The sequence below is a fragment of the Hoplias malabaricus genome, chromosome 14 (genome assembly GCF_029633855.1).
Source record: "Hoplias malabaricus isolate fHopMal1 chromosome 14, fHopMal1.hap1, whole genome shotgun sequence".
Lineage (NCBI taxonomy): Eukaryota > Metazoa > Chordata > Actinopteri > Characiformes > Erythrinidae > Hoplias > Hoplias malabaricus.
In genome coordinates this window covers 38,088,361-38,102,770 of record NC_089813.1, presented here as the reverse complement: position 1 = coordinate 38,102,770, position 14,410 = coordinate 38,088,361, and the positions used below count along the sequence as shown (strand labels likewise).

General features: G+C 43.6%; 1 protein-coding gene across 1 annotated transcript in view; it reads right to left on the bottom strand.

The window, feature by feature from the left end:
• The window catches only part of notch2 (notch receptor 2), a 65,071-nt gene extending 50,971 nt beyond the window's left edge, over window positions 1–14,100 (bottom strand). The window contains exon 1 of the mRNA XM_066643271.1: window positions 13,816–14,100. Within this exon, the coding sequence (XP_066499368.1) occupies window positions 13,816–13,888 (73 nt within the window). The 5' untranslated portion in view covers window positions 13,889–14,100. The remainder of the gene's footprint in view (window positions 1–13,815) is intronic.
• Window positions 14,101–14,410: the final 310 nt, after the last annotated feature.

The following is a 14,410-nucleotide window of genomic DNA, read 5'->3' as shown; positions in this document are numbered from 1 at the left end:
CAGCACAAGAGCAAGAGTCAAGAGCACTCGAGAGGTAGAGACGAGAAGAATGGGAAGGAGAAGGAAGAATCAAGAGAGGGAAGGAAAGAAAGAGAGAGAGAAATTCAAAGCATCCAAAGCAGTGGGAAAAAGTTTAATTTAATTCAAGCAAGTCAGAAATGCTCAAGAGAGTGAGAGATTCATGGGGTTTGGCTGGTCTGACGAGCTCTGTCCCCACACACACACACACACACTGTCTCACTGCCCGAGGAGGTGATGTCACGGGATATAGGACAGCCCGCCCCTAATTACTCCATTTCCATTTCAATCCAACGTTTGGCCAAGCCCTGCTCCTGCAGATCCACTGCCCTGTGGAGGTCAGTTCCAACCCTGCTACTGAACATTTACTGCCATATAAACTGCAGCGCCAACCGTGCTGTGATCTTACGGTCCTGGAAACCCAAGACGACTAGTTACAGAGTTCTGTCCAGCGCAGTTGAGCTCCAGTCCAGATCCTGGGGATGACAGTCCAGATCCTGGTTTCCCAGACAGGGATTAAGCCTAGTCCAGCATTTTGAGTTGCGATTTTCCATTTAAAGCAGGTTAGATTGTCCAGAACTAGACTTAATCCCTGTCTGGGAAACCATCCAAGGGTTCTTACTAAAGATGTTCTCTCCTATGAAGTTTATGTCCAGCCATGTCCCAGCAGATCTCCTGCCAGTGTAGAGTTCAGCCCTAGAGCTGCTATTTAAGATCGACTGGTTTAGGTTTGGTCTAACTCTGATCCTGGACCTGCACTGCCTCTGGAATGCATCTGCAGACGGGTTAGTGGAGCTCCACTGCTCTACTGAGATTCGATTATACCATGTTCCTACAGAAATACAATCCTCAAAGTTGTTTAAGCTCCGCAACGTTCCTGGAGACCTACTTCCATCACACGGTCACACCTGGGTATCCTCGTGCCCATCACGACAAATTACAGTTTGGTGGCTCCCTGACTTCATGACCTTTCACCCCGTGTTTTTGTTTTTGTATACCGAGCTCCATAGAGTCCAGTATAAACTGTCTTTGGAAGAGTATTCGCTTAACACCTGACTAGCAACACCTTAGCAGTCAATACCTGTACCTTAGCACCACATTAGGGACCAACACCTTTACCATAGTGACACCTTAGCAACGGCCTCACAGGAAGTGGGAACGATGGGGGGAGGATTTAGCTGCACAGCCATTTCAGGGAGGAAACGCAGGCCTCTAGATTTAGAATATCCATGTTCCTGGAGAGCCACTGGCCATGAGCTTAGGTTACTTGCTTGCTTACGTACTTAATCCATCTATCCACCCACCTACCAACCTACCTGGGGCAATGTAAATTCTAGTAACTCTGGGCATATGATTACTAACTAAACGCCAATGTCATCTGCGCAATAAACACCACTTTTAAATAAATAAATAACACTACACATGATTACAAGCCTGATTTGCTTTAAAACATACCTTAAGTTTATACTTAAAAGCTTGATGAGTGCTCTGTCATGGTTTCTCTTACTCGTGACCTGCTGCGCTCTGGAGTATAGACTCAATGCCATTTTCTCAGCGAAATACAGGTAACGCTTATTATAATGGTACAGGGATCCTTCTGTAATGAGCCCAAAATGAACGTGTCCTTTGAAGACTTGTTGTGTCTAAGTTGAGCCGTAATCTCGCTTCAAAACACAATACAAACAGAAAAGATACGTAGAGAATGCATGACCTTGTATTATTTACTATGTGCAACACCACATTCATCAACACGTTTAACCCTGGCTTTCACCAATCCCACAGTCATTTGATTTACTATAATTCAGTGACACGTTCGTTTTACAAACGGCTGTTTATCTCACTGTTGTAACACTTTTGTCTGTAATGAGCACAAGATCAGTTTCAAATCGGCTCTGATTTCCCTTCGGTCAACTCTCACACTGCCTGTGATTCACACATAAACAACGGCCAAAAGTCATCTTATCAGCGGGACTTATTCTTACACGATAAGCCTTTTGTCCTGGTGCCTTTATATTCATGAGTCAGCGAGAGTCACTCAACCTGCAGCACGGAGGGGGCACGAGGGGCATCTGTAAAGTTTGTGGGTTGGGGGGGGGGGTAGTAAGTCATCAAGTGAGGTATTTAACGCCTAAATGACAAAAACAAACATACCACCTCCCACCGTCGAGCCACTTCACCCTTCAGATTATTGTTATCATTGTGTTTCTACGCACTATTTACATGGGATTTACATTTATTTAATTACACCTCGACCTTCTAATCGACCTCGTTCATGTTGAGTTTGGTGTCTACTGCCACAGTTCTGTGTCTAACTTTTCTAACGGTTTCAAAGCAAGAAAAGACAGAGGGAAAATGAAAGATAAGAAGTAAGACTGTAAACACAGCAAGAAGTTATTTCAGAAATCAGGCAGAGTCTGCACTTTCCACTTGGCTTTCTCCACTTGTTTCAGTGCTCTTCAAGTGACATGTAATTCCTATAACGTCGCGTATTAATGAGAGCCAACCGTAAAAGTAAACTGTAAAGCTTAGCATAGTTCAGGTCCAGTGCCAGCTTTATTCCACACTTCAACTTTATAACAAGTAGTTCCCAGACTCCACAAAGTGAGAGTGAACCAGGGGGAGAGGGAGAGAGAGAGAGAGAGAGAGAGAGACTGAAGAAGTGTGTGGGAGAGAAAGTGATGGGTGTGGGAGAGGGGGTGAGACAGATAAACAGAGGAGAAGAAAGGCAGGATGGAAAGATTGAGGGTGTTACGGTGTTGTGGAGGATAAAGTTCTGACTCCTGCTGACGTGAGTGTGAAGGCGTGGAGCTTAAATCTAAAACAGAGGCTCAGGGTGAGGGTAAACCAACACAGGCTCTTGCATTTTCCACAACACACACACACACACACACACATGGTCATCAGTATATCAGCTCACTAATAAACCAGCCCATGTTACAGGCTGTATTTAACAACATATTTATTGTCAGTGAAAAGCCTAGTACTACTCTGAAGTTCATTCATTCATTCATTCATTCATTCACCCAGTCACTCACACACTCTCACAGTCTGCTCTTAAATTTGCCCATTTTAAAACGTATAACTTTGACTAACACACAATTAAAAAATACACTGATCATTTGCTCATTTACCAGAAAATTGCGCATATTTTGCCTTTTCCTACTGAGTACGCAGAGCCACAGCCGTCAGGTCGATTCACTGGACACAGAAACCTTTACGTTTCCATATAAATTCAGGGTAGGGACAGGCGATATGGCCCTAAAACAATATCATGATATTTCAGGGTATTTTGACGATAACGATATTCTTGGCGATATGAAAAAAATACACTAAAAATAATTTTATTAATTTTAAGAACACATTATTGCATCAAAATAAATGTTATATTAATACTATATTTCTTATTTACATTATATTTATTTACATTTTATTTTAGTACAAATCTAACCTTTACCAAGACATTGTATAAAAAAAATACAGGGGGTCCTCGACTTACGACGTTGATCCGTTCCTACGTTGCATCGTAAGCCGATTTTCGGTGTAAGTCGGAACATACGTACATACTGTACGTAAATAACATACTGTAAGCACTTATCCTGACACCTATCCTCCTCGGTCCCGAGCCGCGTAACCGTGTATTCTTCCGCGGCGCTGCGCACACCAAACACGAAGTTTACGTTACGACGTTTACGACACAAAACCACTTAAGTCGAAATGGGAGATGTGTCGTAACCACGAAACATCGTAACTCGGGACTGACGTAACCCGAGGACCTCCTGTATTGAGATTTTATTTCCAAACCACCTTCACACAACTGAGGACATTCCTCTTTTGGAGCAAATTTTTGAACGTAGAGCAAATTATTGCACACGATACGATACAGCCCTATTTCAGAGCATTTCTATTGGTCAGTTGCTTCATTATATTTCTGTGTGAAAGGCAGCTAACTCTTTCAAGTTTGATAATAAAGCTATGTTCTGGCTTTGATGAATATATCAATTAGCATGTAGTGTTAACATAACGTATTATCTTACATAAGGTAACACAGGCCTACCTGGCATATTTAGACAAGTGAAAATCAATATGGAACCGATTTAACCGAGTAATAAGAACCGATTACTGATTCATTTTATAATTTGGGGAAACTCCACTCTCAGTGCCACACTGTTCATGTTAATTCTGTGTGTTTCTATGATTTCTGTGATGTTTAAAATATACTAACACTGACGTGACCATCAAAGGCATCGGCATCTTTTAAATAAAACCCAATGGTTCTGTTTCACGTAGAGCCGGATGATACGGACCAAATTGTTACTGAAATATTTCGATATATTGCGATATACATATTGATATTGAATTATTGCCCAGCCCTAGTTTGACGTATGAACATTTTGAAGTGTTTTATCTGGTGTTAGACTCCTGATTTTCAGATCCTTCGTATCTGTAATGGTCACAGCGTTCTCACATGTCCCTTAGCTTGTTTCTCGCTGGACAGGCTTACGCTATCCTGTTAACTGAGAGTTCCTGGGGGATGTTTCACAAAGTTAGCATAATAAACCAAAAGTCAATCAGGTCCAGTGGAAAAGGCCTCAGGTACATCTCTATTGGACAGCTGAGAGCAGGGACCCCCCACTGCTGCTGTTTTAACTCATTACTGAGATCAGATTGTTTCCTGGTATTTATTTACCTATCCATGTCTGCTTTCTCCGTTTACTTCTTTCATCCCCACCATCTCTCCCTCTCCCTCTGTCTCTATCTCTATTTTCTGTGTGGGAATTGTGTGCTGTGAGATTTTAGCAGTGGCCAGATGTGAAATGGAGCACATACGCCGTCTTTTACAAAACACTGAGGGAACATGAGGAAAACTCATTTACCTCATAACATACATGTGTGAAAGTATGAGTGTGTGTGTGTGTGTCTGCTGATGTACACATATGCGTAGGCCTTACACGATAGCTATTTTTGATGGTCGATACATTGTCCCAGAAATAACGGTGATAAATGATATTATTACATGTTATATGTCACTGATATATTCATTAATTCATTGTCTGTAACCCTTATCCAGTTCAAGGTCACGGTGGGTCCGGAGCCTACCCGGAATCATTGGGCACAAGGCTTGACCATACCCTCACAGGGAGAACACACCACACTCCTCGCAGACAGTCACCCGGAAGAAACCCACGCAGACACAGAGAACACAACACACTCCTCACAGACAGTCACCCGGAGGAAACCCACGCAGACACAGGGAGAACACACCACACTCCTCGCAGACAGTCACCCGGAAGAAACCCACGCAGACACAGAGAGAACACAACACACTCCTCACAGACAGTCACCCGGAGGAAACCCACGCAGACACAGAGAGAACACAACACACTCCTCACAGACAGTCACCCGGAGGAAACCCACACAGACACAGGGAGAACACACCACACTCCTCACAGACACTCGGAGCGGGACTCGAACCCACAACCTCCAGGTCCCTGGAGCTGTGGCCACTGATTTAATGATTTTATAATATTAATGCAATTACAGTTCTTCAAAATGCAATGAACATGTAGCAAAAACATATTTGTTAAGAATATTTAGATATTGCAGTTGAAATATTGAAAAATTGTTAAATAAAACATAATTAAAATAAAACTACAGTTTTCAGAACCAGGGAAATGTCCATGTATTGTACGATAAGTCGAGAGAGAGAGAGAGATAATGAGCATGTAAAAAATGAACGTATGAGCTTTTGTGTGTGTTGGCCCTTGATGTTTGGGTGTAGGCTCCAAAGTAAACCTTCACTGACCATCACTAAATACCACCTTTGTGTTTTCCTCCAGTTCATTAAAAACCGAAAGGAAACAGTTTGTCTTTTACGGCTTGTTTCGATTCTGGAAAAATGTGTTTCTTAGGAACATTGTTTTATATTAGGCCGCTTTGGTGATGAGGGAGCTTTAACGTTGGAGCGTGAATTCCCCCAGTTACACACACACACACACACACACTTACTTGAAGCAGCTGGTACCCAGCTGCAGTACTCACCACCAGACTAAAACCGCTGCCTTGTGCTCGAAGCCAAACGCAATCTCCACAAAGCCCAGGGGAGCTGACTGTTCACCCAGATATCTCCCATCTCTCTCTCTCTTACTCTTTCTTTCCCTCTCCCTCTCCCTCTCTCGCCCCCTCATAGTAATAACAATGCATTGAAGCAGCATGGTAAACGCACCTGAAATAAACAATAAACTCCACCTACTCGTGTGTTAGACCCAGCTCGCACTGCGAGGAAAACTAAATCTGATTAGAACTGATCTGATTAAAGCTGGTAGAAAACAAACTAACTTTGTGTGTGTGTGTGAGAGAGAGAGAGAGAGAGAGAGAGAGAGAGAGAGAGAGAGAGAGAGAGAGAGAGAGAGAGAGAGAGAGAGAGAGAGAGAGAGAGAGAGAGAGAGTGTGGCCGACTGGTCGAGCAGTAAGAGGCACAGAGTTTGAGGAGACTTAGAGAAAAATGTCCGTAATTACAGGAGCCCAGTGGAGGTTTGGCTGCAGTCCACAGCGGACAGGAGAAGGGAAGTTATTCGCGCTCTGCCAGGAAGCAACCCCATTTCCTGAAAAATCGCTGTACTGTAGCAAGTGCTCTCCAGTCTGTAATCTCTTACCTTAGAAATCTACAGCAAAAGCAACCCCACCCATGCCCTCCCCAGCCCTCGCTCATCCCTCTCGAACAAAACAGGGGCTGTAATTACAGAACGAGTTTAAAAACCCATTTGCAGAAAACCACGCTGTAGAATATGACTAGTTAATGACAGGCTCTGCCTAATTAGGAAGGAGACTTAGCTAATTTGCTGACATCTCAAACTCAAAAGCATTCCAGAGAGTGCTTCGCTGACGAGACCCAAGCGGCTGCTGCCTTTTTCAGACAGTCCACTTTCACTTGTGTCATCTGGAACACGCCACTTCTGCCTTCAACGTCAAAAAGAGCTAATAACAGAGAACAGGACCAGACCTGACGCACAGATGATTTTACACCTGCAACAAATCATTAAAACAGCTGCATTAAGCTTCCAGACACCTCCACCAAGCCTTTCTCGCTAACAACGAAGAGCCAGTGCACTCCACCAAACGCCAACATGCTCCACCAGGTAAATGTCTTGTTCTCAACCAATGAAGCGCCAGTGCGCTCCACCATATGTCAACAATCTGCAACAACCAAGCAGTCCACACTCCAACAAATAAGTGCCAACGTTCTCCATTAAACAAACACCTACATTCGCCACCAAATAACAGCCACCTAACTCGTGATTGGCAGCCCGCAGCTCTAGTCATCTCATCAACAAACAGAGAAGCCATTTCCCTAAGGGGATCAATACGCAATCAGTCAAACCCCAATCATCTCCACCCAACCAAGCCCTGACTATCCCCAAGTGCCAATGCACTCCCGCAAAAACGACAACCTCCTAAACCAACTGCTGTAAGTCTCCAACAAACGGAACCGGCAAAGCCAAATGACCCACGGGGGAGGAGGAGAAAGGGGGCATTCTTGACACGCCCAAGGTTTGCTGGAGAATGCAGGGTCTGTCCGATCTGCCACGTGAGAAAGGTCAGAGCAGAGGACCGTGCGGCATGGGGGTACGACCCGGCGGTCTCCACAATCTTAGCCTGAGACCATCGCTCTGTTAATGAAGATCCAGAGCTGAAAACCGCCCCCACGAGGCAGGTCCCAGCGCGGTTGGGGGATTACCCCACTGCTCTGCAGCAGGAATGCAGGACATTTTAATTCCCTGTTAATTTGCTAACCTGCTCAGCAGGGCAGACACAAGGCTCCTAATCCTCAGCTTTAACAAGCCCCAACAACTCGCCCTCGCTCACCCACCCTGCCTCACTTTCTCCCTCTCTCTCAGCTCCCACTGCGCCAGTGCACGCCTAAACCCGACACCACTGCAGGCATTGTTCTGCAGCCCGAGGGCTTTTAGCCTCGATTTCCAGACCACATTGCTGCCTTGAGAAACTGAAGCATGCCAATGGAAGGGCTACCATTTGGGGAAATGCAGAGAGTTTCAACATAACCACAAGGCCCAAAACTCCACCATTTGTTTCCACTCAGCTTGAATCGCAGTGTGAAACTGTACTGACACCAGATGTCTTTGCTGAACTAATGACGGACAGGATTTGCAAAGAATCGAGACACTGTGTAACCAACGGAACGAGAGAAGACATATTTTAGCTGTCCACTAACCTGCGAATATTTCACTGTGTTTTCCATTCCACATTCACCAGCCTCTCTGCCAAAAGACTCAATGCCAGTATTGGAAACGTGTGGCACTTCATTTAAACAGAACAAACACTGTTCTTCCTTTGGCATTAGAAACCACCGACTTCTCATTCTTAGCCTTCCACTGCTGTGTGTGTGTGTGTCTGCCTGGATAGAGTTGCTTCTGTTCGTCTGGTCTGTGTCAGGTTCTCTGAAGCAACAGTTCCACTGCAGACCCATAAGCCACTCTCTAATGTCGTTACACCACCATGAAAACCAAAGGCAAAAACAGCTCAGAGACAGCTCGTGCCACTGCCAGCTACTGATGAGCCTTTTGAAATAAGATCACACACTGTGCCCCTTACTGCAGTGCAGGCCATTTTCTGCAGAACCACAAAAACACAGACATTTTAGAGCAGCTACGTAGCCGAGTATAATCTGAGCCACCGAGTTTAGCGAGTCAAGCTAACGTTAACTAACACCAACTAAAACAGGCGAAGTGAGTGTCCTTACCCTGTTTACCTCCATGTTACAGAGGCTCTTTCAGAGGGTCTTTTAAACCTTATTCCTTCAATTAGTAAGAAATAACATGTTTTCTGACTCTTAATAAACACAAGTTAGGAACTCAAACTCCACTGTATTTATTTGTTTGACACTTTCATATCGCTGGGGCTTAGCCTTTAATTATGGACAATGTTCAACATGTGGTAAAGAGTTTAGGAAAGAATGGTGCTCAACTCAACAAACTTTTAAAATACAGTCAATGCCTGCCATGTCTGGTGAACCAACTCTGGGATGTTATTAAGGTAGGACACTCTTTAAACTTGATTTGGATTAGTGCGGGTCATTTTCTTTTACTGTGTACCTGCGTACACCGCTCGCTGAAATGCCTTGAGTTGCTCCAGTGACGTGACTCCCAGATGTTTTCCATGTCCTCTACAGTGTAAACAGCTGCTCCAGAAACACTGCGGCCAGTGGATATTGTTTAAAAAGATACAAATTAAATTAAATCAAACAAAAGCAAAACAAAGGCTGAGAATTTCCTAAAAATCTGCACCAAGTTTATCGTGACGTCGTAGATTCGCAGTGGAGCCGGACAGATTCAAGACAGGTTTATGGGTGTTGGTGATAATGTGAACTTCAATGCAAAGACATCAACATAGCTTCCATACTCAGAACACAAGTGACCCAGCGCTGCTCCAGTGGCTGAACCCAGCGGCTGCGGTCGGCTGTGGGTGGAAGCCCGGGTCAGAAATGCCGGAGTGTGGGACGTCCCATAAGTGTCTCGTTGTGTTTGGTGTGGTGGGAGTCTGCTCTGGAGAAATCACATTTCACACCAGAGAGAGCAGCAGCAGAGAGAGAGAGGACAATGGGGCGAGTTTTCCCAGCACACGCGGGGCCGTGCAACCAGAGTAAATACACACAACCGGTAATGACCCACACGAGAGGTCAGCCGAACGTGGTCGTGTGCCGCAGAAAAGAGAGGCAGAGATAAAGAGATGGAGAAAAGGTGCATTGAGTTAAACACCTCTGGGGAGGACATTCAATACCGGTGCAGAAAGAAGAATCATTGTCTGAGAAGTACAATGGGTAGGGTGCAGCGTTAGCAGTGTGTGTGTGTGCGCGAGAGTGTGTGAGAGCGTGCGCAAGCGAGGAATGTGAAACACCAACAGCAGCATTCCAGCCGCTTCTTGCCGAGCCTCCAGTCACTGCCTCGTTTTTCTTTTGTGAAAACTCTTCTGTGCCACAGTCACCAGGTCTGTCGAACGCATCAGAAACACAAGTCACATGTTACATCACCGCTGCAGAAAACAAGTCAAAACACAGGCCTAATAATGCATAGCACACAGAACCATAGCACTGCGATAGAAGTGCAACAAACTCTACTGTACACGTAACATGGACTGGAATTAAAAAAAACGTCCAGCCACGATTAAAAAGCCCTTTGTTCATTTATTTTTGCATGAGATCCTCTCATTCCCTCACTGTGTGCACTTGTGTATGCTTTTTACACTCAGGATACATCTTCTAGCACATGATAACAAGGTTAAACCCTTGATTTTCACCAGTGGGGGGGTCTTTACGTTGGCTGTTTTTGTTACTATCCCTTTAAGAACAACATATGCAAATGCGCTCGGATCTGACTGGCTGCTTTACACTGTGCCAAAGGCTGTCTGTGAATTTTGTGGCACATTTTCAGATCCTCTACATGGTGCCGACTTAAATAATCTGTGAACAAACAGTTACAAAATAAGAGTTCAACTCTGCCCCTAAAAGAAAAGGCACCGAACTAAAATAAGAGCTTTACCACGTGTTTCTAAATCTTTTGTTAAAAAGGATGTAGCAGCATTGCAACATCACAATAAAGATCGACAAATAAAAACAAATAAACTGTGCAGCTTTACTGAAAATCTGGGTTACACTGGATGCACTAGGGTCATGATTCACAGCTCTGTGCCCAAAACCCAGCTGAGCCGAGATGGAGAGCACAATTAGAACAGCAGGGGAGTGGAAACTCTGCAGCAAAACAAACAGAAAGAGCCACGACTCGTCTGAGAAAACCCACTTTTCCAGCATTTAGGGTTAACCAGAGTAAAGTAATGAGCTCCATCAACGTATTTACTGTTACTGAAAGTCAAGGAACATTTGAAGAGCACACCACAAACACAGGTTTTAAAAAAAAATAATAAAACGTCTTTCTGTTCCTAAGCAGGAAGCCAAAGCAGAATTAAAATCCGATTCTCGTTTTCACTTCTGAGATTGAGGGGAGAGAAAAGCTTTTCGTTTCTTGCTCCCTTTAGGACTGTAACTTTTTCCCTCTACAGATGGCATAGTCCTTAATACACACTCACACACACACACACACACAAATCCAATAACAATGGCCCACAAAAAAGGTAACAGTCTAACACTGTAAACTTGAATTAGTATAATTTTAAAAATAATAATAATTTTAAAAAAAAACACACATTTGTTAAGGAAACACTTTCAGCACAATATTAAAAGACTAAGCACCACTTAATGGACCTCCATGAATATTCCACATTATTGTAGTTACTGACAGATATAAGTATGAATTAAAATGAAAATAGCAGCTTAATTTGCTTTAAAACTGACAATTTTATTAAATTGACGGAAAAACCCGAGCTCTCTACGGAAATTCTTGAACGCGACCGTGACGTCACTGGTGGACAACAGCTGAACAACGCCGCGGTAAAACACCGTTATGACTGACTGTTATGACAGTATCTAGCTAGCTAAATAACCAACATTATTCATGACAATAGCCTAGCAATAAGCTAAACTCAAATGTAGAGGTACCGTTATTCTTGTAAATGTGATCGAAGTCGAACTCGAATTCATCCGACACTATAAACCTCCGTAATGCAGCTACGTAGCCGAGTATAATCTGAGACACCGAGTTTAGCGAGTCAAGCTAACGTTAACTAACACCAACTAAAACAGGCGAAGTGAGTGTCCTTACCCTGTGTACCTCCATGTTACAGAGGCTCTTGAACACCTTTCGTTGGTGTCCTTACATGCCCATATTGTTGGAAAAGCGCCAGTGAAATGAGCTACAGATAACGGAGTGAGCGGATGGTCCTTTCCAAAGTGCCCGTTTAAAGTGGACAAATTTAGTCCATTTTCTGGATATTTTGGGATCTTTGGGTCATTTGTTCACAGATGTCCCACTGTACATTGAATGATTGCAGCCAAAAACAACACACCTTTTCATCATTTTGCATTAAATTAAGTGCAGCTTCTAGAGTGTTGTCCACCATCTACGTCACAGGCAAGACGCCTATTAGAGTTTCCCAACACCGTTGAGGGGGGGAACAACGGTCTTTTAAACCTTATTCCTTCAATTAGTAAGAAATCACATGTTTTCTGACGATCAATAAACACAAGTTAGGAACTCAAACTCCACTGTGTTAATTTGTTTGACACTTTCATATCGCTGCTGCTTAGCCTTTAAACTGTTGGTCGACCACCGAGGGTCCTGAAAAGCAGGGAGGTGTAAAAGTCACGGTCCAGAGCTGGGTTCCTACGCAGTGAGCCTGTGTAACACTATAAATGTGATGCTTCATTTTTTTTTCTTAGAAATTGTTTAAAAGGAGGGACGCCACAAACGTTTCAAACCTCATCCAAATTCAGACCTGGGATGTAAACAAAATCGTGTAAAAGTCGGGTGGAGAACAGTCCTGACGTTCTTCACAATCTCCCTGCACCATCTCCTGTGACGAATGAGACGAGAACTTCTCCAAACTGTGTCCCATGCCTCCTACATCAGGCGGAGATTCATAACCACGTCTAATGTCTCTCTGCGAGGGAGAGTTAAGAAACATATCCCAGATATTTCTGTGGATTCAGGAACCAAGGACGGCCACAATTCATCGTGATACGAACAGTTTCTCTCTTCATGGCTCATTTTTCTGTTTATATTCTGCATTAAATTTGTTTAAAATAAAAAAGTACCTGGGCTAAATCTACAAAATAATTGTGGATGATGTTTTCCACGATATGTGCCCTTTAAAAGTTAGACATCTGGTTCCTATCACCACCAGTGAACAATCCTTTTTTTCAGAGCAGAGCAACTGGCATCACATTTCCCCAAATGACTCTGTTTACATCTTAAATAACACTTAATTAGGGACACGGTGAATCATTCCCACAAGAAATCCAGCCCACGGTTCCCAAATAAACGCATATATAACATTAATTATGCTGTAAGTCTGAAAACGTTAAGCGCAGTCCACAACAAGTATTTACATGGGGTCAAATTGAAGTTACAGATTTGGATTTAAAACAATGCAAGTGACTACAACTGCAGTAAAAATGACAGAGATTTGATGGAGATCACTTCTTTATTAAAAGTAGAGTCTCTTCAGGTGTTTTATGCAAATGGCCACTTGACCTTCTTCAAATTGAGAGACTCTTGAAAATGCTTTGTACAGGAATCTACAGGAACACACTGCTCAATACACACCACACACACAGATATCCCCACTGTGTGTGTGTGTGTGAACAGGTTTTGGTCCCCATGCTGTGATATATATCCCTGGTACACACACACACACGCACACGCACACACGCACACACACACACGGCCTGCTCTGGCCAACATCTGGGCAGCGGTGCGAGAGAAGGTCCAACAGAATCAGAAGCAAAGACAAATCCGCACATCTTAGGATTTTAAAACGATTCACAAACAGAAACGAATCCGATTCACTAATGAATCGAGTGTAACTCTGAAGAAAAATCTCTGCTCAAATGTTATTTACCCGTCGTAGCTACAAACGTTTAAAATTTTCTACGCACTGCTTGGGTCTGAAAATAAAGGCTCGAGAGTGTTTCAGTCAAAGAAAGTCGTATTTAAAAAAAAAAAAAAAAAAAAAAAAAAAAAAATGCAAACTGATCCAAAAGTGTAGTTTCACCAAATTTCAAAGTTGCACTTTTTCAAGTTGAAAAAAAAAGTGAAGATGCTTCACGCGAGCGGGGAGATAAGACATAAAAACAACAGATAAAACACAAGGGCTCGTTAAATTACTCACCATACGAAAACTGAACCCAGCTGAGTGCCAGAAAAACGACTTTGCCCGAAGAGAAGCGGGGGAATCCACCCATATTTTCTGTAAAATCCACATATACGAGTCAGAGTCGCTCGCGCGGCTGCGTGCCTTCGCTTTTTCTACGAGTTTACCTCCACTTAATCTTCACAACAGTGGGAGGAGACTGCTTTTAAAGCAACACAGAAGCCCCTAAAAGTCTCACAGAATCCGCGTCGAGCACTTAAATCCATAAAACTCGTGAAAAAGTTGAGCGTTTTCCTCCTCCAGTTGTGCTGAGGCGTGACTCGTTCAACTTCTCTCTCTGACTCTCTTCCCCGAGCATGACCGCATCATCGCCGTCGCAGCCGGGCGTGTCCTTCCGCGCAAGTTGCTGCTGAAGTAGTCCGAGATGCTTTCGTCAACGCGTCGTTTAATATCGTGCGTTTAACGAATTTTAAAGGTTGGTTGAAGTCAAGATCTACGTTTAACATTTATCATAACATTTAAACTCACCTAAACATTCACACTGCTTAATCGGTCCCGCCGAATGTTTTTTTTTCGTGCCACTGCGGAGGAATTTTCACATCTTGTCGACTCC